Source organism: Geotrypetes seraphini, chromosome 13 (genome assembly GCF_902459505.1).
Source record: "Geotrypetes seraphini chromosome 13, aGeoSer1.1, whole genome shotgun sequence".
Taxonomy (NCBI): Eukaryota; Metazoa; Chordata; class Amphibia; order Gymnophiona; family Dermophiidae; genus Geotrypetes; species Geotrypetes seraphini.
Window position 1 is genome coordinate 76,995,182 of NC_047096.1, and position 27,768 is coordinate 77,022,949.

The window sequence follows — 27,768 nt, forward strand, 5'->3', positions numbered from 1 at the left end:
TATTAATATATTTTAATGTCAGCCATGTGTCCATCAATATTCTATTGTCCTTATATTACCTTGGAAACTTGATACTCAAAATGTGACATAATCTCAGTGAAGACAGGAGCTGCCATTATCCCAGGACAAGCAGGCAGCATATTCTTAACGCATGAGTGACGTCACCGACAGAGCCCCGGTACGGACACTTTTAACTAGAAAGTTCTAGTTGGCCGCACCGCGCATGCGCGAGTGCCTTCCCCCCCCCGACGGAGGAGTGCGTGGTCCCCAGTTTCTTCGTTTCCGCGGAGCGAAGAAGACGCATGTGTTTTCAACGGCCGTTGAAAAATCAGTTTCTGCCTTCCCGCTCGCGTAATTTTTCGTTTTTCTTCTATTTTTTCCCTTCGGATTACTTTACTTCTATTTAAAAAAAAAAAAAAAAACTCGTCGAGTTTCCTTTATTTTTTCAGGCTGGCCCCAGCGGGGACTGTTGCCACCATACAGGCCTCCGGCTTCGATTTTGCAGAGGCCGTATTTCCCTTCATGCCCCCTCAACCGGGCTTTAAGAAGTGCCAGTGGTGTGCACGCCCGATCTCTCTCACCGACCCGCACAATTGGTGCCTGCAGTGCTTGGGTCCAGAGCATTGAGCTGACACCTGCACCCGCTGTGCTACTCTTAAAAAGTGCACATTGAAAAATAGGCAGATCCAGCAAAATATTCTCTTCGGTACCGGATCTGCCATGGAACCTGCCGCGACGTCGACGGCACCTCAAAAGTCAGCACCGACTACTTCGACGCCACCGGATCCTTCTTCGGGGTCGCTGGCCCCAGGTAAGCCGGCTAAGAAGCCTTCCACTTCCCTTGAGCGCCCTCCTGCCACGGCTGCGACGCCGGTCCTCCCGGCACCACACTGGCACCACACCGACCCTGCAAACGCTCCGCTCCGATATCGGTGAGTGCCTCGTCATCGGCCTCCTTGTCGCCGGAGCGTAGAGCGGCACCTATGGTACCGAAGAAGAAAAAAGCGGTACCGGTGCCTCCCCTGGACGACCGCATTGCGGCCATACTCCAAGCCCAATTACAAGAACAACTGCAGCAGCAACTCCAGCAACTGTTGCCGGTGATGTTGGCCCCGCACCTTCCGGTACCGGACCGGTCCGAGCTTCGCACGATCCCATCGGTGTCGACCTCCTCGGTACCGCTTAACACTTCCATGCCGGTGCTCTCGGCTGAACCACACCGTTCCCAACCTACGGTGCAGGCCCGCTCTGATACCGACCCTTCCCGGTACCAGGAACGACACCGGTCTTCCTCTCCCGGTACCGCCTCAGTACGCTCCGGCAAGTCTCTCTCCAAGACCCGCCATGCCGAGCCCTCCACACCGATGTCCCGCCGTGCGCACCTCGACATCAGGGACCCGGACTTATGGGAAGAATCCTCGCACGATACCGAGGAGGACGCTTCGTAGACAGACGAGGAACCCTCGGTGGCTGATACCGGTTCAAAACCCGAACAGTCCTCTTTCACCAAATTCCTCAGAGAGATGTCGACGGCTCTTTCCATTCCCTTAGAGTCCGACTCTAAAAAGTCCCAGGCTTTTCTTGATGCCCTAGACTTTGAGCAACCTCCCAAGGAATTTCTTAAGTTACCCGTCCACGACATCCTACGGGAAACTTTTTATAAAAACTGGGAGAACCCCCTCATTGTCCCCGGGGCCCCTCACAAACTGGATAGCTTGTACCGGGTCATTCCGATCCCAGGGTTTGACAAGCCTCAATTGCCCCATGAATCTCTCCTGGTAGAGTCCACCTTGAAGAAAACTCAGGGCTCCAGTGTCTATGCCTCCACCCCTCCTGGCAGAGAGGGAAAAACTATGGATAAGTTTGGCAAGCGCCTTTTCCAGAATGCGATGCTGGCCAATAGGACAAATAATTACACCTTTCACTTCTCCTTCTACATGAAGCATCTGGTGCAACAACTCTCCTCCTTACAGAAATACATTCCTGAACGTAAGGTCCCCCTCTTCCAACAGCAAATTTCCAGTCTGCTCCAACTCCGGAAATTCATGGTTCGTTCCATTTATGACTCGTTTGAGCTAACCTCTCAAGCATCTGCCATGGCTGTTGCCATGCGGCGTCTGGCCTGGCTGAGGGTTTCTGACCTCGACATTAACCACCAAGACCGCCTGGCTAACGCGCTTTGTCTTGGTGACGAACTCTTCGGGGAGTCCCTGGACTCAACAACCCAGAAACTCTCGGCACACGAGACCAGTTGGGATACTCTGGTGAAACCTAAAAAGAAGACTCCGGCTGCTCGCCCCTACAGACAGCAGTCTTCCTACCAGCGCAGGTTCTCGGCCAGACCTCTCAACCCACCGCCTCAGCAACCTCGCCGACCTCGTCACCAGCATCAATCTCAGGCTCGCTCCCAGTCTCACCAACCTGCCAAGCCTCTCCCTCCGTCAAAAACATCTCAACCCTTTTGACTCTTTTCTCCAGGACATAGCCAGTCTCCCACCATCATTGCCTCTTCCTCAGCCTATCGGAGGACGCCTCCATCTTTTCCTCAGCCGTTGGGAGGTCATCACATCAGACCAGTGGGTCCTCAACATCATTCGCCACGGCTACTCTCTCAACTTTCAGACTCTTCCACCAGACAGTCCTCCCAAAGAGTCTGCTTTCCGCTCCTCCCAATCCTCCCTCCTCCTGAGAGAGGTCCACTCCCTCCTTCTTCTCAACGCCATCGAAGAGGTACCATCAGACCAAAGGGGTCAGGGATTCTACTCCCGCTACTTCCTGGTTCCCAAGAAGACAGGAGACCTCCGTCCCATCCTCGATCTCCGGGACCTCAACAAGTGTCTGGTCAAGGAAAAGTTCAGAATGCTCTCCCTTGCCACGCTTTACCCTCTTCTCTCTCAACACGACTGGCTATGTTCCCTAGACCTCAAAGAGGCCTACACTCACATTCCAATCCATCCGGCTTCACGTCGCTACCTCCGATTTCAGATACAGCACCGCCACTATCAGTACAAAGTGCTACCCTTTAGCCTCGCATCATCGCCCAGGGTGTTCACCAAGTGCCTTATTGTTGTGGCGGCCTTTCTCAGGTCTCACAACCTCCAGGTGTTCCCCTACTTGGACGATTGGTTGGTAAAAGCACCTACGTCTCCGCTTGTGCTACAAGCCACTCAGCACACCATCTCCTTCCTCCATCTCCTGGGGTTCGAGATCAACTACCCCAAGTCGCACCTGCTTCCCACACAGCGACTTCAGTTCATTGGAGCCGTTCTAGACACCACTCTGATGAGGGCGTTTCTCCCCTCCGACCGCCAACGGACCCTGCTCCACCTCTGCCATCAGGTGCTTCTTCATCACTCCATTCCAGCTCGGCAGATGATGGTCCTCCTGGGCCACATGGCCTCGACGGTCCATCTGCTTCCTCTGGCGCGGCTCCACCTCAGGACACCTCAGTGGACTCTGGCCAACCAATGGTCACAGACCACGGATCCTCTTTCTCATCCCATCTCTGTGACATCGCCTCTTCAGCAGTCTCTTCAATGGTGATTGAACTCCTCCAATCTTTCCTGGGGTCTACTCTTTCATCTACCCCCTCACTCCATGATCATAACCACAGATGCCTCCCCCTATGCATGGGGAGCTCACCTGGGAGATCTTCGAACTCAAGAAACTCTGGACCCATCAAGAGCGTCAACATCACATCAATTTCCTGGAACTCAGGGCCATGTTCTATGCTCTCAAGGCCTTCCAGCACCTTCTCTACCCTCAGGTTCTTCTCCTGTGCACAGACAACCAAGTCGCCATGTACTACATAAACAAGCAAGGCGGCACCGGATCTCCCCTCCTCTCTCAGGAGGCCATCCGCATCTGGACCTGGGCCACGGCCCAGTCTCTTCCTCAAGGCTGTCTATATCCAGGGCGAACAGAACTCCCTGGCCGACAATCTCAGCCGCATCCTTCAACCTCACGAGTGGACCCTGGATCCATTTAATGGAAGAACCTTTGATTTACTCCAGTTTATTTTGTGGGATGGTGGTTTCAGGATTCCTCAAATGAAGCAAAACGTCATTGTATATGCAGAGACCTTGTATTCCCGACTTGCATAAGGAATACTTTTAATCTCCTGTGCCTGTTGAATAACCAGTAACAAGGGTTCCAATACGATCTCAAAAAGCAAAGGAGATAACGTACACCCCTGTCTAACTCCCCTTTTCAGACCAAAACGTTCAGAAAAATTATTAATGTATAAAGTAGCGTAAGGGGAATTATACAGGGTTTGAATCATTTGTATAAATCCAGAACCAACCCCAAACCAATCCATTGCTTGATACATAAAGGTCCACTCTACACGATCAAAGGCCTCTGCATCCAAGGATACAGAAAATGCTGGATCATCCATGGCTTTTGTTAAATTGTGTTGTTTGAAGAATGTCTTTGAGCAACGAACCCCGTTTGGTGCATACCAACAATATAAGGGAGAGCCTTGGCCAAGCGTAAAGCCAATAACTTAGCCAGAAGTTTTCCATCTACATTAATCAAAGAAATAGGCCCGTAATTTGAAACCAATGTAGGATCTTTATTTGGCTTCGGCAAAACCATAGTTAAAGATTCTGCCATAGTACCTGTAATACAACCTTTAGTCAGTTGAGCCTGATATAAATTTAATAGATGAGGTAAAAGGGAAATTTGAATTGATTTGTAAAACTCCACAGTGAACCCATCACCACCTGGAGCGGATCCAACTCTAAGGGACTTCAACGCTGTTTGTAATTCTTTCAGCGATATAGGCTCCTCAAGAATCCCTTTTATATGCTCCAGAAGTTTTGGTCCCTTGATTAATTTTAAAAACTCTAAACCCTCTAGTTCTTTATTTGAATAAGGCTTGGAAAAATATAAAGCTTTATAAAAGTTCAAAAATTGTTGTAAAATATTTCCAATTTGAGAATGAGTCTCTCCCTTGATTATCTATGGAGGGGAGCAACAGAAACCTTATGAGCATTTTCACCTTTGTTTCTTAGGGCTCAACGGTATCAAGGGAAGCAAGCGACAAAGAAAAGGTTGGTACAGTTGGGGTTGTGACTTTTCCCAATTTCTTGAGTATTACTGAATCACTTTGCCTTATGTCTTTTTTTCATGTTTGCTGATTCTAAAGTACTGTAAATGCAGTGAGTACTTGTCATTGTGAACATCAGTGTTTTCAGACCCTTTTCTGGAGAAACACCTAGGCAGTAGAGCTTTTAGGATTGCCACAGTGACTGTGCATAAGAGATTTGTGTACTGTGAGTTTCTAGAGTATACAAATTTTATCTTATTCATTGTGACAGTCCTGAACACCTTACTAATAGGTGTGCCTCCGGGTCTAGGTTGAGAAACACTGGTGATTGTAGAAAATGGATACAAGAGGAGAAGGGGTGTGTGTGCTGTGCTTAATATATATTATCAAAGGAACCAATTCTACAGTGTTGGTTCCCAAACTGTGCAACAAGACCCTCTCCTATGGGTTAAGCAGTAAATGTTCACATGCTCCTCCTGTTAATGGAATTGGGGACTGAGCACAAACTGACTGCTGTTCCAGTGCAATAGGTGAGACATTCTAGACAGCTGGGTTATTTCCCCATACCTGCATGCTGCAGAAGGAATCCACTACGGATTTTTCACTTTGCCTCTGGTATACTTCACTGTGCAGTGTAGCACCCTCCACAGTTTTTTCCTTCTGCACGCATGGCTGCAGTTGTGTGTTTTCTGCTCTCCCTATTTTATTACTTTAAATTCAATGTAATTTCATACTTAATGTAAATTTGAAGCTCTACCTGCTTGAGAATTCACAGACTGGTTTGTAGCTGACAGGCCAATCCCTTTTTGGGTACCTGTTGGCCAGCCTGCATAATTTTATCTGGAATGCAGGCTGTCCCTGAAGTGGCTCACCTGCTGTTAAGCGGGAGTTGAGCGCAGGCTGTTAGGCGCCCTTAGGAAGCTCAGCAGGGTCTTTCAGGGTGCTGGTTGCGTCTTTGTGCTTCCACCCATCCCGGTGCACATCCATTGATCCGCAGGGGGTAGATGTATAGTTAGACAGAGGAGTCTGACTGGTATCCCGAAGATCAACCTTTGAGGACCAATTCCCAGCATTGTGGCAATTAAATTCTTGTACAGCTACTGTGAGAGAGCTGAAAGCAGTGTTGCAGCAGGGATCCTGTCGGGTCACAGTGAGTACACAGGCTGACGGTCTATGAGAGATATCGGGAAGGTTGGAAAAGTGGAGTTTTGAGTGTTTCTGGATGTTCCCCCTCCTGAAAAATCCTAAAATCACCATTGTTCAGGAAATGTGTAAACCAGGGGTATCCAACCTTTTGGCTTCCCTGGGCCGCATTGGCAGAAAAAAATTTTTCTGGGTCCGCAGAAACACTAACACTAGCAGATGAGTCAAAAAAAGGTTGAGCAGGTCCCAAATTTGCAATTACTAATATAGAAGATGTACATATCTAATAATAAACCTTCATTAAAGGGACACTGTGGAGAGGAACCCAAAAAAGCAGTAATACTTACCCTGACTGAGTGATCCTCCATGTGCACCGCTGACAGTGGGAGCAGCCACAGGCTTCTGCATCCTCACTCTGATGAGCAGGGATGTGCGCTCCTGGTTCTCTCATTCACTTCTATTACAGCTATGGTGAGCCTCTTCAGAGGTGAGCCTCATCAGAGCGGGGATGCTGAATCAGCTGTCAGCAGCACACGTGGAAGATTGTTCAGTTAGGGTAAATATTGCTGCTTTTTTGGGCCTCCCACTCTGATCTTAGGCTCCCTCAAAATGAACATCTCCCCTACTGTAGCTAGTAGGGATCCCCAAGCCTCAACAACTGACAGCCATCTCCTCCCCCTCCAACTTCCTAAGTTCTGCAGCTGGAAGCAGTATTGCAGAGCTGCTGCCTTCCCTCCTCCCTGCCCCCCCCTTTGGCTTTCATGCATGCATGAAAGCAGGTACTGGTGGACCCGACATGTTTCGCTGCTGCTTCGTCAGGGATTTGAAGAGTCTATGCGGGATGGAGGTTAACAGCATGTGTGGAACCCTGACGAAGCGGCAGCGAAACATGTCGGGTCCACCAGCCTAGTACAGCAACACTTTTGAAGATAAGTACACATACTTCGCCTCGCCTCTCAACCACAAGTTACCTTGCTTCTGCTCGAGGATCTATTCCCCAGATGTCTGGAGGCCGATGCTTTCCTTCTGGATTGGTCGGGCAGGTTCCTTTATGCGTTCCCTCCCTTTCCTTTGATTCTAAGGACGCTTGTGCATCTCAAGTCGGCAGGGGCCACAATGATTTTGATCGCTCCTCGGTGGCCTTGGCAGCCTTGGTTTTCCCTTCTTCTTCAACTTGAGTGTCAGGGAACCGCTGCTTCTGCCTGTATTTCCTTCTCTGCTGTCTCAGAGTCGGGGTTTGCTGCTGCATTCCAATCTGTAGTCTCTGCACTTGACGGCTTGGTTCCTTTCCGCCTGACTCTTCCTTTTGAGTTATCCCAGTCGGTCAGGGATGTTCTGGAAGCTTCTCGGAAGGCTTCTGCTAGACAGTGTTATTCTCAGAAGTGGACTTGGTTCGCCACATGGTGTGCTTCGCATTGTGTGCATCCCGTGTCTGCCTCTTTGCCTTCGGTTTTGGATTATTTGTTTTCGTTGTCACAATCTGGCCTCAAAGCTACTTCTATTCGGGTCCATCTTAGTGCGATTGCTGCCTTTTATCAGCAGCTTGACGGGAAATCGCTCTCGGTCCACCCTCTGGTGTCTCGGTTTATGCGGGGTCTCTTGAATGTCCATCCTCCTCTCAAGCCTCCTCCCGTAGTTTGGGATCTTAATGTGGTTCTGGCTCAATTGATGAAACGTCCCTTTGAGCCCATGGATACTACCCATCTGAAGTTCCTGACTTGGAAGGTGATGTTCCTGATTGCTCTCACTTCTGCTCGCAGAGTGAGTGAGCTTCAGGCTCTGGTTGCGGATCCGCCTTTTACTGTTTTTCATCATGAAAAGATGGTCCTGCGTACTCATCCTAAGTTTTTGCCTAAGGTGGTGTCCGATTTCCACCTTAATCAGTCTATTGTCCTTCCGGTGTTTTTCCCTAAGCCGCATTCTCATCCTGGTGAGGTGGCGCTTCACACTCTTGACTGTAAGCGGGCATTGCCTTTCTATCTCCAACGAACCCAGTCTCATCGGAAGGTCCCTCAACTTTTCTTGTCCTTTGATCCCAATCGGTTGGGCCGTTCTGTTTCCAAACGCACCTTGTCCAACTGGTTGGCCGCTTGTATTTCCTTCTGCTACGCTCAGGCTGGTCTCTCATTGCATGGTCAGGTCACGGGGCATAAAGTCCGAGCGATGGCAGCTTCTGTCGCTTTCCTCAGGTCTACGCCAATTGAGAAGGCTGCCACTTGGTCTTCGGTTCATACCTTCACCTCTCACTACTGTCTGGATACTTTGTCCAGGAGCGACGGCCGATTTGGCCAGTCGGTTTTGCGTAATCTGTTTTCCTGAATTGCCAACTTCCCTCCGTCCCTTTTTGGTTAGCTTGGAGGTCACCCACATGTAGAGAATATGCTGCCTGCTTGTCCTATGATAAAGCAGTTACTTACTGTAACAGGTGTTATCCAGGGACAGCAGGCAGATATTCTCGCAACCCTCCTACCTCCCCAGGTTGGCTTCTTTGCTAGCTATCTGAACTGAAGACCACGAGGAGGGGATGCACCCTCTAGTGGAGCAGGAAGGCACACATATGCATGGTGCAGCACCAGCAAACTTGAAATCTTCAATCAAGTTTGCTTGAAAAGCTGTCCGCGATGGGGCTCTGTGGATGATGTCACCCACATGTAGAGAATATCTGCCTGCTGTCCCTGGATAACACCTGTTACGGTAAGTAACTGTGCTTTTCCCAGCCTCCTATTCCCTTCTATCTACTCCCCATTACCACATTTCTACCACTGTACTCACTGCTCTCTCACTCAACCTGTCATCTCCATTTTGACCTCATCCACATGGCTCACCACTTTCAGAATCCCCCTCCCTCTCTCCACTGGTCAGGCTATAACGCTGTCCCTTTCTTTCCATCCCCTAGCATCATCTTATCCCAGCTCTCTTCCCTCCTGCCCTCCCATAGTTCCATCTCTCCTCCTCTATCTCCGTGGTCCAACATTTTGCTCTCTCTCTTTTCTGTTTTTCTTCTTCCCTCCCCCCTTGATGCTGAACAATGAAATGGAGGAAAAAAAAGAGAGAGGTGCTGCATCTCTCTGCCTTCCATCCACAGGCCTAACATTTCTCCCTCCCTCCCATCCCTAGATCCAACTTCTCTCCCTTTCTCTTCCCAACTGTCCCCCATCCCATCTTTCCCTCTGCCTGCCTGCCTCCCTTCTCCAGGTCCACCATTTCTTTCTTTCTCTTCCCAACAATTCTCCCTTCAAGTATCTCTTTCCCTCTTTCTCCACACTACCCCAGGTCTAACTTCTCTTCCTTCAGACCATTGCCTTTCCATTTCTCTCTGTCCTCTGTTTCTGGTCCCATATGCTCTCCCCCCCCCCCATGCCTAATCTGGCACTTCTTTTAATACCCTCCCACCCAAAAAAAACCCATCTCTGAACAAATCCCCCTTGCTTTAATCATCTTATCCTCACTCTCTTCTTTCTAGACAGCATCTGTCCTCTCTCTGTCTTCCATGCAGCATCAGCCTCTTCCATCCACTGTCTGCCCTGTTTCTCTCTGCCCCTTCCATTTCTCTGTCTGCTCTTTCCCCGTTCCATATGATATCTTCCCTCTTTCTGTGCCCCTTCCATAAACTGTCTATCCTATGCCCATTCTCTCCTTTGTATATGATTCATTTCAGCTTCACCCCCCCCCCTCTATTTTTCTGTCTCCAACCCTCCCCTATGCTCTGACATCTCTTTCTTCTCCTTTCCTTCCTTCCTAACTACTCCACCCTATGGTCAGGCATCTCTATCTCCGTCCCTTCCCTCCCCCATGCCCTGTCATCTCTCCTCTCCTTCCAACTCCCCCTTCCCCTCCATTACCTGGCATCCTCTCTCATTCCTTTCTCTCCTTCCTTCCTTTCCCCTGGCCTGGCATCTGTCTCCTTCCCTCCCCTCCCATGGACTTGACATCTCTCATTCCTCTCCCTTTTCCTTCTCCATCCTTCCCTCTCTCTCCCCAATTGAGTGCAGCAGCAGCATTTCTCTTCCCCCCTTCCCTGTGCAGAAGCAGCATTTCTCCCCCCCCCACCCATCAGCAGCGCAGCATTCACCCCTAATTACCCCTCATGGCCAAGTGAAGCATTTGCTTAATACTGCTGATCCCTTACCCGTTCTCCAGCAGGGTCATGCAAAGCACTGGGTTGTTGGCCTTGTCCATGGAGCAGCGCTGTAGGTTCCTCGTGGCCATGTGCAGCAAGGGTCGGCTCTTGTGCACGCCGGGGAAGGGCTCGATGCCACCTGCAGCTGCCCCGGCTCAGCTCACCCCCAGCAGGGTCATCAGCTCCTCCTCAGTGGCTGCATTGATGTTCAGTCACTATGGGTTCCCCAGGATCTGGCTGAAGTTACAGGCGACACTGAACTTGCGGCTCTTGGAGCAAAAGCCATGCCTGCAGCGTTTGCTCAAAGCCGCTGTCTGCGTCTTCCATGCGCCTCCTTCGGCTGATCTGGAAGCGTTCCCTCTGATGTCGCATTGTCAGAGGGAACACTTCCGGGTCAGCCACAAAAGGCACATAGGATCCGCTGCTCACGGCTTTAAGCAAACGCTGCAGCAAGACGGAGGAAGGAGCCGGCAGAGGAAAACACCACATCGTGAGCAAGGCCGCACAGAATTCTTCACGGGGCTGCATGCGGCCCATGTGCTGTGGGTTGGACACCCCCGGTGTAAACAATGGCGATTTTGGCACAAATTTGGTGTTAGTGTCCATCTTGGATTTTTAGCAATCTTTTTTTTTTTTTTCTTCAGCTCCCTGCTTCTTCAAAACTTTATTGTTCAATATATTTTATTGAGCACAGAAGAACCAGAAACAGATATAGAAAATACAACAAGATCAGCTCAGGAATTCTCCCAGAAGCAATCCACCACCCCACCCCCCAGCCCCCAATCCCCTCACACATATACCATAAGATGTACTCCATACATAGACAACAAGGAATCATAGACAAAAGGATACTAAACAGAACAGAGTTACATAGGTAACAAGGCTAACAATTCAACAGACGGCTATGGGCCACCAGTGTCATAGTAGACCAAAAGGGTTCCCAAGTGCGCTGGAAGACCCGTCCAGGCAAAGAAGAAATATCCTGCACACCTCTGCGCTCCCAGGAGAGGAGCGTAATCAGGCGACTGCCAAAGTGAATAGTCTGGGGCCTCCACCTCCATCCACTTAAGTAAGATACACTGTATAGCTGTCAAACAGTCCAACGAAGGAATGCTGCTGCCCCAGGTCGATGAGGATGAAAGTGTGGGGAGGCACCCAACAACACCAAAGCAGAGCGCAGTACAGTAATGTTCCAAATGCGGTCCACAAAGAGAAAAATAGAGTCCCAAAAGGCTTGCACTGCAGGACAAATCCAGAACATGTGGCCTAGACCAGCTTCAGGGGCATGACAGTGCTGGCAAGCTGCAGTTGGGTGAAGCCCCGCCAAATGAGCTCGCCGTGGAGATATATACAATCGGAGAACTAATTTGTAATGTTGTTCCCAAAATACAGTATATTTGCCATAAATCGGTAACTTTTTTATAGCAGTCAATAGCACATCCTCAGACAATTCCACATTTAAATCACGAGCCCAAGCATCCCGTAATCTAATATAGTCAAGCAAAGGGGACTCGTCTTTCAAATGTCTATGGTAAAATTTTAATGGTACCAGCTGTTGGGAGCCAAATGTGAATGCCTTAGACCAGGGGTGTCCAATGTCGGTCCTCGAGGGCCGCAATCCAGTCGGGTTTTCAGGATTTCCCCAATGAATATGCATGAGATCTATTTGCATGTACTGCTTTCAATGCATATTCATTGGGGAAATCCTGAAAACCCGACTGGATTGCGGCCCTCGAGGACCGACATTGGACACCCCTGCCTTAGACAATAACTCCCTATTGGAAGTCGAAAAATGATTACAAGGCAGAGAGGAGATATAATGATGGATCTGCAGATAGACAAAGCCATCTGTTGGAGGAAGAACAAATTCCTCATATAGCTGGTCAAAAGATTTTATCCTGCCTTCATCATCGACTAGATGAAACAAATAACGAATCCCCTTTGCTTCCCAATGCACAAAACTAGCATTATCAATCCCAGGTGGAAAATGCACATTAAAGCGGAGCGGTAAAAAGGGAGATATAGTGGGGCTAAGTAAGTGAAATTTGCAAACCCAGTTGTAGTGGGCAGTGCAACAAGGCACTGGGTGCAGGCCCCCAGTTAGAAAGTAAAGCAGAGTGAAGAAAGGCACTAAAGTGAGTAGCAGTAAAACAAGAAAGTTCTAAGGAAGTACAGTCAAACCTCGGTTTGTGAGTAACCTGGTTTGCAAGTATTTTGCAAGACAAAACATTCTCGCAAAACGTGTCTCGCAAACCGAGCGTTGACTTGATTTGCGAGCATCCCCCCTCCCTCTGATAACCAGCATCGCTCCCCCCCCCCCCGCTCGAACCGGCACCCCCCTGCCTGAACAACTTGAACTTGCCCCCCCCCATCTGGCACCGGCACGCAACCCACAGGACGTGCCGGTGCCGCTAGAAGATCTTCCTGCCTCTGCTGGGCCTTGAGCTTGCATCTGCGCATGCTCAAGGCCTTCTAATTCTCCCTCTCGCCGAGATTCTCAGAGATCTCCGAGAATCTCGGCGAGAGGGAGAACCTGAAAGACGTACAACTACTGCAGAAGAATAAGCATATTATAGAGACTCACCCGGCCCAATAATGAAAACGGAAGACCCCTCCACAACTGTAGCTGGTTCCCAAATGTAGAAAATAAGGGGTCCACATTCAAAGAATATAATCGGGAAAGATCAAGAGGAATACGGACCCCAAAGTATTTTAACTCAGACTCCGCCCATCTCAGGGGAAACCGCCCCCTCTAAGCAGTGCAAACAGCCATACAAGAGGGCAAGGCCATGGACTTGTCTAAATTCAAAGAGAGGCTGGAGTGGAAGCCAAATTCAGAAATGAGATAGGGCATGGGGTAAGGAAACCTCAGGATCAGTGAGGATCAAAAACATATCATCTGCAAAAGCCAATATTTTCAAAGACTCTCCCACAACACGGAGTCCTCGCACCTCATCAAAAAGGCGTAAAGTACAGAGCAATGGTTCCAAAAAGAGCAAAAAGAGTAGTGGAGAAAGAAGACAGCCCTGGTGCGTGCCTTGGAAAATGGGAAAGGAATCTGTGCGAGTGCCATTTACAAGCAAGGAAGCCCATGGATTAGCCCCCCCAGCCCATGGATTAGCCCCCCCCAGCCCCACATACGAAACAAAAAGGACCAGTTTACACTATCAAAAGCTTTGGAGGCATCCAGACTAACAAACAGTGTATCAAGTCCAAGATCCTGGCAATGGATCCCTTCGGTGACTTGATTGTAGCCCTGTTGCTTCTAGTTCTTCCTGCCATTTTCAAAAAATTATTATTATTATTATTTTTTTAGTTTAGATATTTGTTAGTTAGTTATGTCTTGTCTGTCTGTTCGTTAGTGAGCTAGAAAAGTCTGCCTGTTAGATAGTATGAAAGTCTGCCTGTCAGAGAGTTGAAAGATTGAAGGATAGAGTAGTTAGTTAGTTAATTGTTAGTTAAGGCTGCCTGTTTGTTAGTTGGCTAGAAAGGGCTACCTGTTAAATAGTTTGAAAGTTAGAAGGAAAAAGTGCCTGTTAAATAGCTTGAAAGTTTGAAGGATAGAGTGACTGGTAAGGTCTGCCTGTTGTTTAGGTTGAGAAGTCTGTCTTTTTGTTGGCTAGTTAGAAGGGTCTGCCTGGTTTGAAAGTTTAAAAGATAGTCTAGAAGTTAAATAGCTAGTTGTATGTGCCTGTTGGTTGTACTCCGCCTTGTTATGTGTTGAGTTCTTACCTTGGCGGTTATCCGGAGCCCTTCCTTGAGGCCCTTTGCAAAGGCGCTCTCGCTAAGGCGAGCGCCTTTGCCGCTTGCCGAACGGCTGCGCGCCGTTGGCACGCCTCCTTTTATGGAGGAGGAGCCCGGATGCTAGCTGCTGATTAGGTGGGGGGTGGGCGGAGCTACTCTCACCGCTGCCCGGATGTCTCTTTCACCTGTTCTGGCGCCCTGCTCTGCTTTTTTCTGATCTCCTTCGCCTCTCTCTGCTTGCCCTCTCTCTCCTGGCTTTTCTCCTGCTTTCTCCTGCCTCCTGCCCAGTACTGGCCTTAGTTCTTCAATATTTACTATTATTTTCTTACTAGTCTTATAGCCTGTTACATTAACAGGTGCTAGAATATATGTGTGTCTGTCTGTCTTTCTTTCTTTCTCTCTCTCTCCTTAGCCGCTTTCTGTATTTCTGTCTTTCTTTTTGTATTTCTTTTTCCTCGGCTGTCCACCCATTCTCCCTTCCTTTTACCTTCCCTGTGTCCACCACCACCCCTTCACTGCTCCCCTTATCCAGCAGCAGCCCTTCTTTCTTTTTTAATCTCCCCCCCCTGTCCAGCAGCACCTCTTTCCTGTCCCCCTGTCCAGCAGTAGGCCTCCCTTCCTTTTTCTCCCCCCCGTCTCTTCCCCTGTCCATCAGCACCTCTTTCCTGCTCCCCCATCCAGCTGTAGGCCTCCCTTCCTTTTTCTTCCCCCCAGCACCTCTTTCCTGCTCCCCCGTCCAGCAGTAGGCCTCCCTTCCTTTTTCTCCCCCCCATCTCTGTCCCCTGTCCAGCCCTTACCTCACGTGTGCCCTCCGCCAACAGTCGCGGCGGCCTGCAGGCGCCGACAGCCGCCGTGGCTGGCAGCCTCCATGCCACCTGAAGCCGACAAAACCCTAAGCCGCGCACGGAAAAAACCTAAAGGACCTAAAGCGCACGGAAAACGGGAGCACGCAGGTAAGAGTGCACATGCACGGCTTAGGGTTTTATTATATTAGATTCTAGATCCCCTGTGTTCATCCCATGCTTTTTTGAACTCCATCACCATTTTCATCTCCACCACCTCTCCCGGGAGCGCATTCCAGGCATCCACCACCCTCTCCGTAAAGAAGAATCCTTACATTGCTCTTGAGTCTACCACCCGTCAACCTCAAATTATGTCCTCTGGTTTTACTATTTTCCTTTCTCTGGAAAAGATTTTGTTCGACATTAATACCTTTCAAGTATTTGAACCCTTGTTCTCTATTGTGGATAATACTGTGATTTTTTTTTTTTTTTTTAATTGTAATTTAAAATATAACACATCCTCTATAATAAAACCTTAAGCTCGCATGGCACTTACAACTCCGTGTTACCTGACAGCGTGATGTGTGCTTCCGTGCCGAATTCTATTTCAGGCACGTGGGACGGCTTGCGGCGCATGCAGCGATTTGAGCAGTGGTGGCGGTTTGACTCCTGCGCTGCTGCTGCCAGGACGCCTCTTCTCACCCACGGACCAGCAAATGCAGCAGCCGCCGGGCATTTGCTAGGCTGGCCCACTTCGATAATGTGAGGTGGTCTGGCCTAGCAAAAGCCCTGAGGCTGCCCGGGCTAGCAGATGCTGGACAAGGGGAGCAGGGAAAGGAGAAGGCCTACTGCTGGACAGGGGGATCAGGTAAGAGGTGCTGCTGGACAGGAGGGAGGTAAAAGGAAGGGGGAAGGCCTACTGCTGGACAGGGGGAGCAAGGAAGAGGTACTGCTGGACAAGGGGGGGGTAAAACGAAGGGAGAAGGGGTGCTGCTGGACAGGGGAAGCAGGGAAGAGGTGCTGCTGGACAGGAGGGAGGTAAAAGGAAGGGAGAAGGCCTACTGCTGGACAGGGGGAGCAGGGAAGAGGTGCTGCTGGACAGGGGGGAGGTTAAACCAAGGAAGAAGGGCTGCTGCTGGTCAGAGGGGAGGTAAAATGAAGGGAGAAGGGCTGCTGCTGGACAGGGGGAGCAGGGAAGGAGTGCTGCTGGACACAGGGGAAGTAAAAGGAAGGGAGAAGGGCTACTGCTGGACAGGAGGAGCAGGCAAGGGGTGGTGGTGGATAGCTGAGGAAAGAGAGAGACAGAAAGAAAGAGTGACAGACACACACATCTATTCTAGCACCCGTTAATGTAACAGGCTTAAAGACTAGTAATGTATATTAAGAAAGAAAAGGAGATAACTAAGATATGGATAATTTTGAAGATATGGATAAAGAGATAACTAAGCAATAGATAATTTTGTGATTTTTCTTATTGCAATTTAAATTATAAAATATACGGTAATACATATTAAGAAAGAAAAAGATAAGTAAGAAACATGATATTTATAACAAGATATTAACTCACTTTTAAATGTGCTTTGTTCCCAGTAAGGTGGACTAGAAATTATCAGACAATCTCTTTAGTAAAGAAAAAGAAGCTTTGTAGGCAAATTAAGTATTCTAATTAAGGGCCCCTTGTACAAAGCCGTGGTAGTGATGCCGCTATGGTAAATGTACCAAAGCCCATAGAAATTGAATAGGCTTTTGTGCATTTATCACAGCCTTGTAAAAGGGACCCTAAGACAGTAAAAAATAAATTTCTCTATTACCTTATATGGCTCTCAGAGGTTTAATTAGGCTTCCAGCATTTTTGCCAGGAAATAATTCAAAAAAAGGGACTTCATTCACTTTAGCTACACCCTATGAGGGCAGAGTATTTGGGTTCACTCTAAAAAATATGTCTGGAATAAGCTTATTTTCCAATTCGACATATGCAGTATCTTATTCTCTTCTGGCAATGAACTTGGCTGAGGAGTGGAGTTCTTGCTCCCACCTGGAGACTTCAGTAGGGGAAATGTCACTTGTATTCAATAGAGGATTAAATAGTACTGTAAAATGTTGATCCATCATGCCTTTAGAGGTAACAAGCCCTTTTGAAACTCCTTTCCTTTTCCCCATAGAAAACAAGAAAGATATTCCCTTGCTTGTGGCTCCTAAAGAGGTGTGGTGTGCCCTTTGGACATGCCTCTTCAGGCCCATGGCAAGATGCCAAAGTAATGGTATCAGTAAAGAAGCCCTTCTCTGATGTCAGACATCCAAAGATGTCTGCTCTGCCTCGGCCTGAACAACAAACTCTGGGCTAATGTTTCCCTAATTTTGTGATATTTTTTTTTCCTCCTCTGTTTCTATTACTGTCTGTCTTGTAGACTTTTATGTAAACTGCTATATTGGATATGCCTAATAACAATACAGGCAATCCCCAGGTAAAGAATGAGTTCTGTTTTTAAAACCGTTAAGTTGAATTTGTATGTAACTTGAATCATATATGTATTTATGTTTTCCTGTACAGTACACAGTCTGTATGTAAAAACATTAAAGAAACAGTCCTCAAAATAAAGTACTATAGTTTAAATAGAAAAGATTTGAGGTCTGCACTACACCTACTTTCATTCTTCACCGTACTGCATACTGGAAGGGGATCCCTTTCCATCAGTCTCACTGTTCCCTCTCCACCACCACATCCAACATTTCTCCCTCTCATTTCTCTCTTTCCCATGCATCTCTACCTGACTCCTCTCCCATCACCATGCCCAATAATTTTCTTCATTTCCTCATGTACACCATTTCTCTTTCCCTCTCACTCAGATACCCATCCCCAACAATTCTCCCTTTCAATTCCCTCCTTCACCTCAGCATCTCTCCCTCACTCCCTCCATTTTTCCATCCTTTCCCAAGTTCATGCTCCCCTCCCTCCATTCTGTGTCCCAAGATTATGCCCCCTACCTTCTTCCATCCAGTCTCAAGTTCTATAATCCAGCATTGCATGTGTCTGTTAGTAGTTAAAAACAAACAAAAAACCCCAACCCTACCAACAAGAAGAAGCTGTAAACATGTCACAATGTGCCCATCTCCCTCCCTCCATTCTCTGTCCCAAGTTCGTGCTTCCGTCCCATTGGCGTTTACATTTTCTGGCCGGCTCCCTCCTCCTCTTTCCTTCCAGCTGCACACTAGTTTCTCTTGACAAAGCCATGGGTAGCTTATACGCTGCCATGGCTGACCCAGAAGCTTTCCTTCTGATGTTAGGGAAGTCTTCTGGGTCAACCACGAGCAATATGTAAGAACTGCTACCCATGGCTTTGTCAATAGAAACAAGTGCACGACTGGAAGGAAGAGGAGGGAGCTGGCCAAAAAAGGTAAATGCCTGCAGGATGGAGGCAGGAACTTGGGACACAGAATGGAAGGCGGGGCACATTGGGACATGGAAGGGAGAACGCGGACACCCCCATTTGTAACTAGGAGTCCGACGTAAATGAGATGTTCGTTACCTGGGGACTGCCTGTATATTTATTTATTTAATTTTCTATACCGTTCTCCCAGGGGAGCTCAGAATGGTTTACATGAATTTTTTCAGGTATTCAAGCATTTTCCCCTGTCTGTCCCAGTGGGCTTACAATCTATCTAATGTACCTGGGGCAATGAGCAGGGTAGGTTTGAACCCACAACCTCAGGGTGCTGAGGCTGTAGCTTTTAACTACTGTGCCACTGTAAATCAGTGGTCTCAAACTCAAACCCTTTGCGGGGCCACATTTTGGATTTGTAGGTACTTGGAGGGCCGCAGAAAAAAATAGTTAATGTCTTATTAAAGAAATGACAATTTTGCATGATGTTAAACTCTTTATAGTTTATAAAATTTTCCTTTAACAGTTAAAAGGAAAGATATAAAAACTATAAAGAGTTTAACCTTATGCAAAATTGTCATTTCTTTAATAAGACATTAACTATTTTTTCTGCAGCCCTCCAAGTACTCTATTTTTTCTGCAGCACTCACATTTAAAGTTTAATATCTTTTCTTTCTCAAAACTGGCACATTTCAATCACTAAATTGAAAATAAAATCATTTTCCTACATTTGTTTGGTAATTTCATCAGTCTCTGGTTGCACTTTATTCTTCTGACTGTGCATCCAATATTTCTTCCATTCTTTCAGCCTCCTGTATGCTTCCTCTCCTCCAGACCTCATTCCTTCCCCCAACTTTTTCTTTCTTTCTCTATGTCTGTCTTTCTCTGATTCCGTGTCCCATTTTTTGCTTTGTTTCTGGCTCCCTGTCCCCCCCCTTCTTTCTTTCCTCCTTCCTTCCCTCCCCCATGCCACCGCCGCCGGGGAATAGACTGCTGCTGCTGCCGCCATCGGGAACAGGCCAAGATCTCCACGCTTCTCTTCTCCACGGGGCCAACCAACTCTCGCCACCCGACGTCAATTCTAACGTCGGAAAGGACGTTCAGGGCAGCTAGGCAGCGATTGGCTAGCCAGAACGTCCTCTCGATGTCAGAATTGACGTCGAGCGGCGAGAGAAACAGGGAGATCAAAGAGCACGGTGCTGGCCTGTTCCCTGATGGCAGCGGTGAGAAGGGAAGGGAAGCAATTTGGGCACCAATGCTCTAGACGAGCCGTACTCTAGGGAGAACAGTAGAGGGTGGCCAGCTGTGCGGACCGCCCCTCCACCCCTTGATACGCCATTGGAGCAGCAGCATGTCTGGCCGGCTCATTCTGTTCAAAGCCGCAGGTGGCGACTCCTTGCGAGATCCGCGCCTGCGTCTGAAGCCTCTCTGATGTTGTGATGTCAGAGAGGCTTCCGATGCAGGAGTGGATAGCGCAAGGAGCCGCCAACCCGCAGCTTTGAACAGAACGAACCGGCCAGACACGCTGCTGCTCCATAAGGAAGAGAATGATCCAGTCCAGACCGCGGGCCGCAAATAAAACTTGGAGAGCCACATGCGACCTGCGGGCCTCGTGTTTGAGACCACTGATGTAAATATATAAAATTGATGTTCTGGCAAGGAGTGAATATAGCTTTTGGCTAGTAAAACATTGCTTTGGTACATCTCATTGGTTGGATAATAAGGAAGGTGAAATTTTATTTATACCTGTTAATTTCCTTTCCTTGAATTCTACTGGAACAATCCAGTGGCCTGCCTTTTGGAAGACTGTAGTGTACAAGATATCTTTCAGGCTTAGCCTGCTCTTAGAGTTGTGTATATAGTTCATTGGAAGTAGTGTGCTCATGTTTTATGTTGTAGTGGTTTTGATGGGATTAAGGTGGTGTGTGGCAAGATAGTCCTAAACCTGCCTTGGTAGTGGTATACTGTAGAATTCCAGGCTATGCAGGCCATTATACTACACAGGTGATATAACATAAAACTTTATTTATGAATTGGAAATACCTTGTGGTCCTATGCGATTTACAAAAGATAAAACCAGCACTTTTAACTGTTGAATTTACAATCAACTGAAGCCATACAATAATCCATTTTCTAAATTTACTAAACAAATATATTTTCATTAATCTTCTAAAGTGCATGTAAGAGAATGATAGTGAAATTAACAGTTGAATTATAGACTCACATTTGGCCACTTGGTAAGAAAGTAGATTGCTTACATATCTTTTATACAGTCAAACCTCGGTTTGCGAGTAACACGGTTTGCGAGTGTTTTTTTTTGCAAGACGAGCAAAACTCTTGTGAATCTTGCCTCACAAACCGAGTGTTGACTCGATATGCAAGCCCAAACCCTTACCACGATTGGGTGGTGGCATGCAGCACCAACCCACAGGACGTGCCGGTGGGACCTTTGCTGGGCCTTGAGCATCTGCGCATGCCTGGCAAAGGCTGCCTGGCTTCTGCTATCTCCGAGATTCTAATGAGAGCGGGAGCCAGAAGGATGTGTTACGAATCGCCTGTATTTCCATTCATTCCTATGGGGAAGTTGCTTTGATATACAGTGGTGCCTCGCATAAAGAACGCCTCGCACAGTGAACGCTGCACACAACAAACTTCATGTCATGATTCATACAACGAACTTTGTTTCACACAACGAAGTCGCCCGAGCTTCCACGATCGCTGCCGATGTATTGCATCCTTCTGCGCAGGCACTGCAGGCAGTCGTTAGTCACTGCGCTTAACGCGTTTCACATAACGAACTTTTCGCATAACAAACTTGCTCCTGGAACGAATTAAGTTCGTTGTGTGAGGCACCACTGTACAAGCACTTTGGTTTACGAGCATGCTTCTGGAACGAATTATGCTCGCAAACCAAGATTCCACTGTAGTTGAATTTTTTTTACTGATGGAAATGTGAAATATTCAGTATCTCTACCTCCATCTGCTGGTAGGGGGACTGAACCCATTGGTTTGACTTGGACTGGACTAGTATTGCAGGACTCAAAGAAAATTCCAAGCAGATTTGAATAAATTTCACCTTCCTTTTGCAGGCCAAGGAGCTGCCCACATTCAAAGACAATGATTTTCTAAATGAAGGTCAGAGACTGCATGTTGGGGAAGAGAACAAAAAGATGTTCCTGGAGAAGCTCAAACGAGACGTGGAGGTGAGTGGTTGCTTTAACCATTGCCTAAATGTTCAGGATTCTCCTGCATACTAGGACCATCTCTCAAAAGCCCTAGCTTTTGCCAGGAGATATCCTCTGTATCCTCGGCACAGTGTATTTCTAGAGCTTTTTTGTTCTTTGTTTTGCAAGGATACATGAGAAAACATCTAACAGTCGTCATTAGCTCTTACTGCAGAGGGCATGCAGTGCCTGCTTTCCCAACCCCCAGAGACCCCACATTTGTGACTCATGCAGGCTTAATCCAAGGCTTTATAAAGAAGGTGAGAACCTTTTTCTCCTGTCCCATGACATTCCCAGGCTGAACCCCAGAAACAGCATGGAACAAGCCACTACTGCTGCACTGTCCCTAAGGATATTCCAACCCTTCATATTTTCATGTTGTCCCTTTGATTTTGTTGGAGTTGATGTATTCAGTTTTCTTTATAACAAGTTGCAAAATACAGTAAACACATGGTCTTCTGGCTGATGAATGCAATATGTTGCCCATTTTACTGGGTAGGCAGATATTTCAGCAGGAGAGCAGGGACATAGCCTGTGTATGTGTTATTTTTTTGTTAACATTAAAAAAAATTCTCTTTGTGCAGTGCTGAATCTTCTCTGTTGAAATTCTTTCTAGTTCTTATGGCAACTGAGAATTATGGACTACAGCTTGCTGGTAGGGATCCATGATGTGGACCGTGCAGAGCAGGAGGAGATGGAGGTGGAGGATCGGACTGAGGAGGATGAGTTTGAGGATGGTATTGGCGGGAACCCCATCTGTTCCTATGGGACTCCACCTGACAGCCCCGGCAACCTCCTAAATTTTCCCCGATTTTTTGGGCCAGGAGAATTTGACCCCTCAGTGGATGTGTATGCCATGAAAAGCCATGACAGTGAGTACCAGTAGGAGCAGGTCTCAGGATTGCACTAATAAGTGCTCAACTTCCAGGCTGTAAAATTCCTACATGCTTCTAAATCTCTCATTTCAAACCAAAATTGTTGGAGGGACCAAGTACATGTGATGTTGCATCATATCATTCACACCAATACAAATTTGACTGCAACAGCTAGTCAGTTTGGCTGTGTAAGTAAGTACTGCCCCATGTGTATAGAGCAAGCAGTGCCCAAGTTAGTGCGATTCATCATCTTCCTTGCTAATCTTTCTGCTACTGTTTCTATTCTACAGCAGTGATGAGGTTTCAGGCATTGTGACACAGTTACTACAGAAAGCTTTTGTAAGTGCAGACTGCTTACAAAACAGCTCTAATTTTAAAAAGATGTACCAAAATCCTAGACCTCCCATATTATGGTGTCTTGTGAAGCATGGGAAAAGCACTAACCAGCAGAGGTGGCGTCCCTGCTCAGTGTCAATGAAATTCAATGTTTGTTTCTCAGATGCTCCAAAGAAGGAAGTTTATTTCATGGCCATTATAGACATCCTGACACCATATGATGCAAAGAAGAAAGCTGCACATGCTGCCAAAACAGTAAAGCATGGGGTAAGCAGATTTTGGACTTTTCTTTTCCATGGGTTGGAGATGTCAAATTCTGGCCTTTTTCCATTGGGTCTCTTCTAAAACATGGAGTAAGCTTGACTGGGAAGTCTGTCTTTCTAGATTTTGCAGATATGCAGGTCTGTATTTGACATGTTGTATTTGTCTTGTGTCTTCCAGGCAGGTGCAGAGATTTCCACCGTGAATCCAGAACAGTACTCAAAACGCTTCATTGAATTCATGTCCAACATCATCACGTAGTCCTCCTTTCTCCCTCCCTCAGGAAGGTATCCCCAGAGACTGTGTGAGTGCAGACTGCAGTGCATCTGTGACACGGAGAGGTGCTGCATTGGATGCTTGTGCACACCGGACATGCCATTTTGCAGGGTGCTTGTATTACATGTTACTTGATTACTCCAGATGACTGACGTCTGTTACAGAAATGCCATCATGTGCATTTAAGGACTTTTTTTAATCTCATTGCTTTAGCACTGCTATTTATAACATTTTTCTGTGCTCATGTTGAAAACCAGTTCATGGAAAAAAACCATGAAGAGTTGCCTTTTGTGGTGTGGGATTCTTTAAAAAGGCAAAAGGTGTTCTGTACGACATAACCCTGCTTGGAGACCTCAGGTGGTGGTGAGTAAAATCTCTACTCGCTGCCACTATGAGGATGTGGATTGCTCTCAGTTAATTTATTCTTAGAAGATGGTTTCTGAAGCTGAGTAAGGCATTTGCCAGACAGACACTTTCTCTTGCAGAACAATTTTTTTTTTCTAATGTGAGTTTATCTTTTGACATGCTGACCAATAAGGGAAAGTAGAAACCTTTTTTAATTGCATGCTTGTGAATCATTGGTAATGCTGAGATCTTGTGAGAAAACATTTTTCTTTTTAAAAAAAGAGAGAAGCCAATGGCTAGGTCAGCTAACCCATAGGAAAAACCTCTGGGACAACTTTATTACACCATAGGGTGGGGGACTTGGAAGTTAATGAAGAGAGAGCTCTGGAAATTTCCTTTTCCTGCACGGGGTATATCTAGGATGATTGGTATAAGTTCCCCAGTCCTGCACTGCTTGGAGAATGTCACTGTCTTGTCCAATTTTTCTGATTTGGCTCTTTATATACAGCAGCAGTTCTACTGTATGGTGGCTTTAATGTAACACTGAAACAGGGCCTCCAGAGTTAGGTCCTGATAAGACAGCTATAGATTTAATCTCTATTCTCAATAATGACAAGAGTGTTACATCAGTTAAGTTAATGTGAAACTGATTACCAGCCTAGAACCTCTCATTTCTCTTCCCCCAGCTGCCTAGTTTTCTCTCATGATTTGATAAGTTACTCATTATGTGTGGTTTAGATCATGGCTTTTTGCACATCCCTTCTTAAAGGTGTCTTAAGCACCATATTTATCCTGGCATTTATCACAGCTATGCCTCACTTCTTTGCTTCCATTTCTTAAACAGAATTTTCACTTGATAATGTTTCATGGTCCTTGCCTATTAGGAAGTAGATTTACTGAGGTGGTTTTAATCTTGTCATTGATCCTCTGCCTGTTAATTGCAGGTGCCTTGTGAGTATGTCACTATAATTTTAGTTTAGAGATTCTACCTCCTCAAAGGAGTGGAAAGATTGTGCTAGTTCCCTATAGTATTACTGGGGGAATTCTGTGCAAAAACATTTAAAATTCTGTGCACAATATTTTAACATTTAACATTCATAATTTTTTGCATAGAATCCCCACACTCACTTTTTCCCCTCCTTGGCTCCCTTCCCAGCCGCAGTTATCTTCTCACAACCCCCCTCTGTCTGTGCCCAGGGTCTACCCTTCCCACCTTTTTTCTCTCCCTGGACCATACTCCAACCCTGCCTTCCACTTCTTAACTCTGGATGCATAAACCCTCAAGTCTCCTTTGCACACCCCCCCCCCCCCCCAATGCTACACTTCTAAGTATCCTCCCTCTCTGTGCTTCTCTTGCTGTGCAATCAGAGCTGGTAAGGAAGGCAGATTAGTTTGGCAAAGTTGGTGGTGAATGGTTGCATATCAGGAAACATCCTTCTCCTTTGCCATATTAAGCCCAACTACTCATTTGAACCATATGCTGTTCAAACAAGCAATTGGGCCTAAGGCAGCAGAGGAGAAGGATTAAGCACCGTCTCCTCTTGCTACTCCACTGGTGCAGGGTAGAGGAAGGGAAATGGAGGATAGCTACTGTGTAGGTGCCTTTGCAGAATTTCTTTAGCAGTACACACTAGTGCTGCCCATTCAGGGAAAAAATTTTCAATTCGGCCTATTGAATTGATTCTTCGATTTGCTTTTCATGTTCAAGTGGGAGTTGTGTTTATTTTTATTTTATTTTTCCTAAAGTCCTGGTGAGTTTATTTTGTATCCTTGCCACGCACCCCATGCCAGCGTTGTGGTGTAAACAAAATAAGAAAGACTTTTCCTCTCTCTGTTAGGTTCTACCTCACGCTCGCTGTGTAACACCACCTATGGCAGGATACACATTTCAAATCTGACATATTGTAATTACCAAATAGAAAATAAAATTATTTTTTTCTACCTTCCCACTGCCATATTCAACATTTGTTCCTTTCCCACTATCTACCATATCTCTCTCCCTGCCTTGTGCCAAACCTCTCCATTTCCCTCCATGCAGCATCTTTCCCTTCCTTCCCTCCATTATGATGTACAACATTTTTCTCTCTCCCCATATACCCTCTCTTCCTACTCTTCACTCTATATCCAACATTTCTCTCTCTTTCTTCTCCATGCATGTCTCCCTCCCCTCCACCATATGCAGGATTTCTGCTCGCCCTTCCTCTCCACCCCCCATGGGCAGCATCTTTCCTCCCCTACCACCCATTCCCCTGTGTAGCAGCTTTCCATCCCTCCCACTCTCTCATCCCCCTGTGCAGCAGCACCCCACTGACTCTCCCACCTAGAGACCTGACATACCTCTGAGGCTTCTTAAAACAACAGTGGCATCGCTCTGAATGGGCTACTTGCACCCTGCCCCGCTAGGGCTTCCCTTTGCTGCATTATCAGTGATGCAGTAGAGGGAAGGCCCCCCTCCCACAGCAAGGCAGGCCTCAGAGGTATGTCAGGTCTCTCACCAGGTTGGGGGAGGTGTTGGGGTATAATCGGACAACACTAGTACACACACTGCTGATGAGCTAAAAGTGAATAACATTTTGTCATTCTTAATGTGATGTACTTCACTATCCTCCATTACTCTTAGATAAGAATTAGTGCTTTTAAAGTGAGCTGCAGTAGTATTGTTTAAGGGGTCCTGACAGGTAGATCAGGACTGGGTGGGATAGGCTTGGCTATTTCTTCTCAGAGATCTGTGCATCCACTTTTGATAGAAATAGTGTAGTCAGTTAAACTTAATAGCAGGGGAAGGGAAGCTGTGCTTTTTCACTCCAAGTTTATTCCATTGCCTGCAGTTCTGTTTCAAAGTAAATGTCATAGCAAGACCTGAGCCGAATTTACTATCAAATCAAAAACTTGCATTGAATTATTCAGTTCTTGTTCAAGACACTGTCTGAACAAAACATGGAGCCTGTGTGCTTGTCTGTTTGCTGTCCTCAAGAGTATTTATACCTGTTGCCTCCTCTTCATGTGATGTTGCCATATTATGTGTAAAAAATGCAATTTAATCTTTTTTTAATGTATTATGCCATATGTAACTTGTTTAACAAAAGCATTTTTGTATATTGTTTACAGTTGAAGTAGCATTATGTTTTTAAAATTGTAAGTTTGGTTAGGCAGTATTTTTTTTGTTGTCAAATAACTGAAAGGTGACATGCAAATTTGAATTTCTTTTGTTTTTTTAAAGAAATTTTGTGTTTCTTGTCCTCTGGATCTAGGTCCTTTCAACTCCTGAAGTATTTAAAAAAAAAAAAAAGATTAATCATGGTTTATACAGTTGCCTCTGAACTTAATTTACTGATTATTTTGTTATGAAGCTGGGTTTACATAGTCATGGTTTGAATGTAGATGAATGTTGCCTAGAGGCTTCCTTCCTACTAAAATGCATTTGCCATTCAGGTAGAAAAATTGTCTCCCTTAGAATGGGAAAGGACTAGAGGGGGGACTGTGTGCTTGTTGATGCTGACTACCAACTTCTCTGCCTCACAGTTGATTCAATATGAGTACCATGCCTCTTACCCCTCTTTTCCAGTGGTGTGTTAAGTGTATGTCAGATGAAAAAACTATTTCTTACTTGCTTTTTGTTTTCCCTTGAGGCCTACCAGACCAGTCCAGAAGCTATAGCAGATGGAGTCAGGAAAAAAAAAAAGTGCTGAATAATGGCACTGTGGCTGTTTTACCTTTTCAGCATTTAATAACCAAGCAATACAACGGTGACCATATCCACTGCACAAAACAGAATTGCTTATCCTTCACCTATTTCTCTAGATTGAAAAATTTCAAAAACATATTTTGTTTAAAGGAAAAAAAAAATAGCAACAGCCAAAAAGATCCAGAAAAGCAGGGAATTGAGAGTGGTATGTTAGAACACACATACAAAAAAGAAAAATAACAGGTAAGAAGTAATTTTATATTCATTAAAATCCTTCCCAGACCAGTGCAGAAGCTATGGGATATAGCAAAGCATATAGCCGCCTGCCCTGAAAACTTTAGCTCCAAAGGAAGATTCCTCTTGTGCTACCCTATCTAGAGTAATGCTTCCCAAGTGAAGTGAAGACCAAGTTGCAGCTCTGTAAATATAAATTAGGGTGCTAAGCTTTTAGTAAAATGAACTTTCAAACTCTAACTAGTGGTAGGGTGCTTACCTAAAAGAATGGAAGCGGGAGAAATCAGATTGTCTAACCAACAGCAAGAAAGTA

The 27,768-nt window shown here is 46.5% G+C and overlaps 1 protein-coding gene across 1 annotated transcript in view; it reads left to right on the forward strand.

Annotated features, from left to right (window-relative positions):
• The window catches only part of PIP4K2B (phosphatidylinositol-5-phosphate 4-kinase type 2 beta), a 45,900-nt gene extending 19,052 nt beyond the window's left edge, over positions 1–26,848 (forward strand). The window contains exons 6-10 of the mRNA XM_033918193.1: positions 5,016–5,054; positions 21,309–21,422; positions 22,060–22,315; positions 22,818–22,921; positions 23,096–26,848. Coding sequence (XP_033774084.1) covers positions 5,016–5,054; positions 21,309–21,422; positions 22,060–22,315; positions 22,818–22,921; positions 23,096–23,176 — 594 coding nt within the window. The 3' untranslated portion in view covers positions 23,177–26,848. The remainder of the gene's footprint in view (positions 1–5,015; positions 5,055–21,308; positions 21,423–22,059; positions 22,316–22,817; positions 22,922–23,095) is intronic.
• Positions 26,849–27,768: the final 920 nt, after the last annotated feature.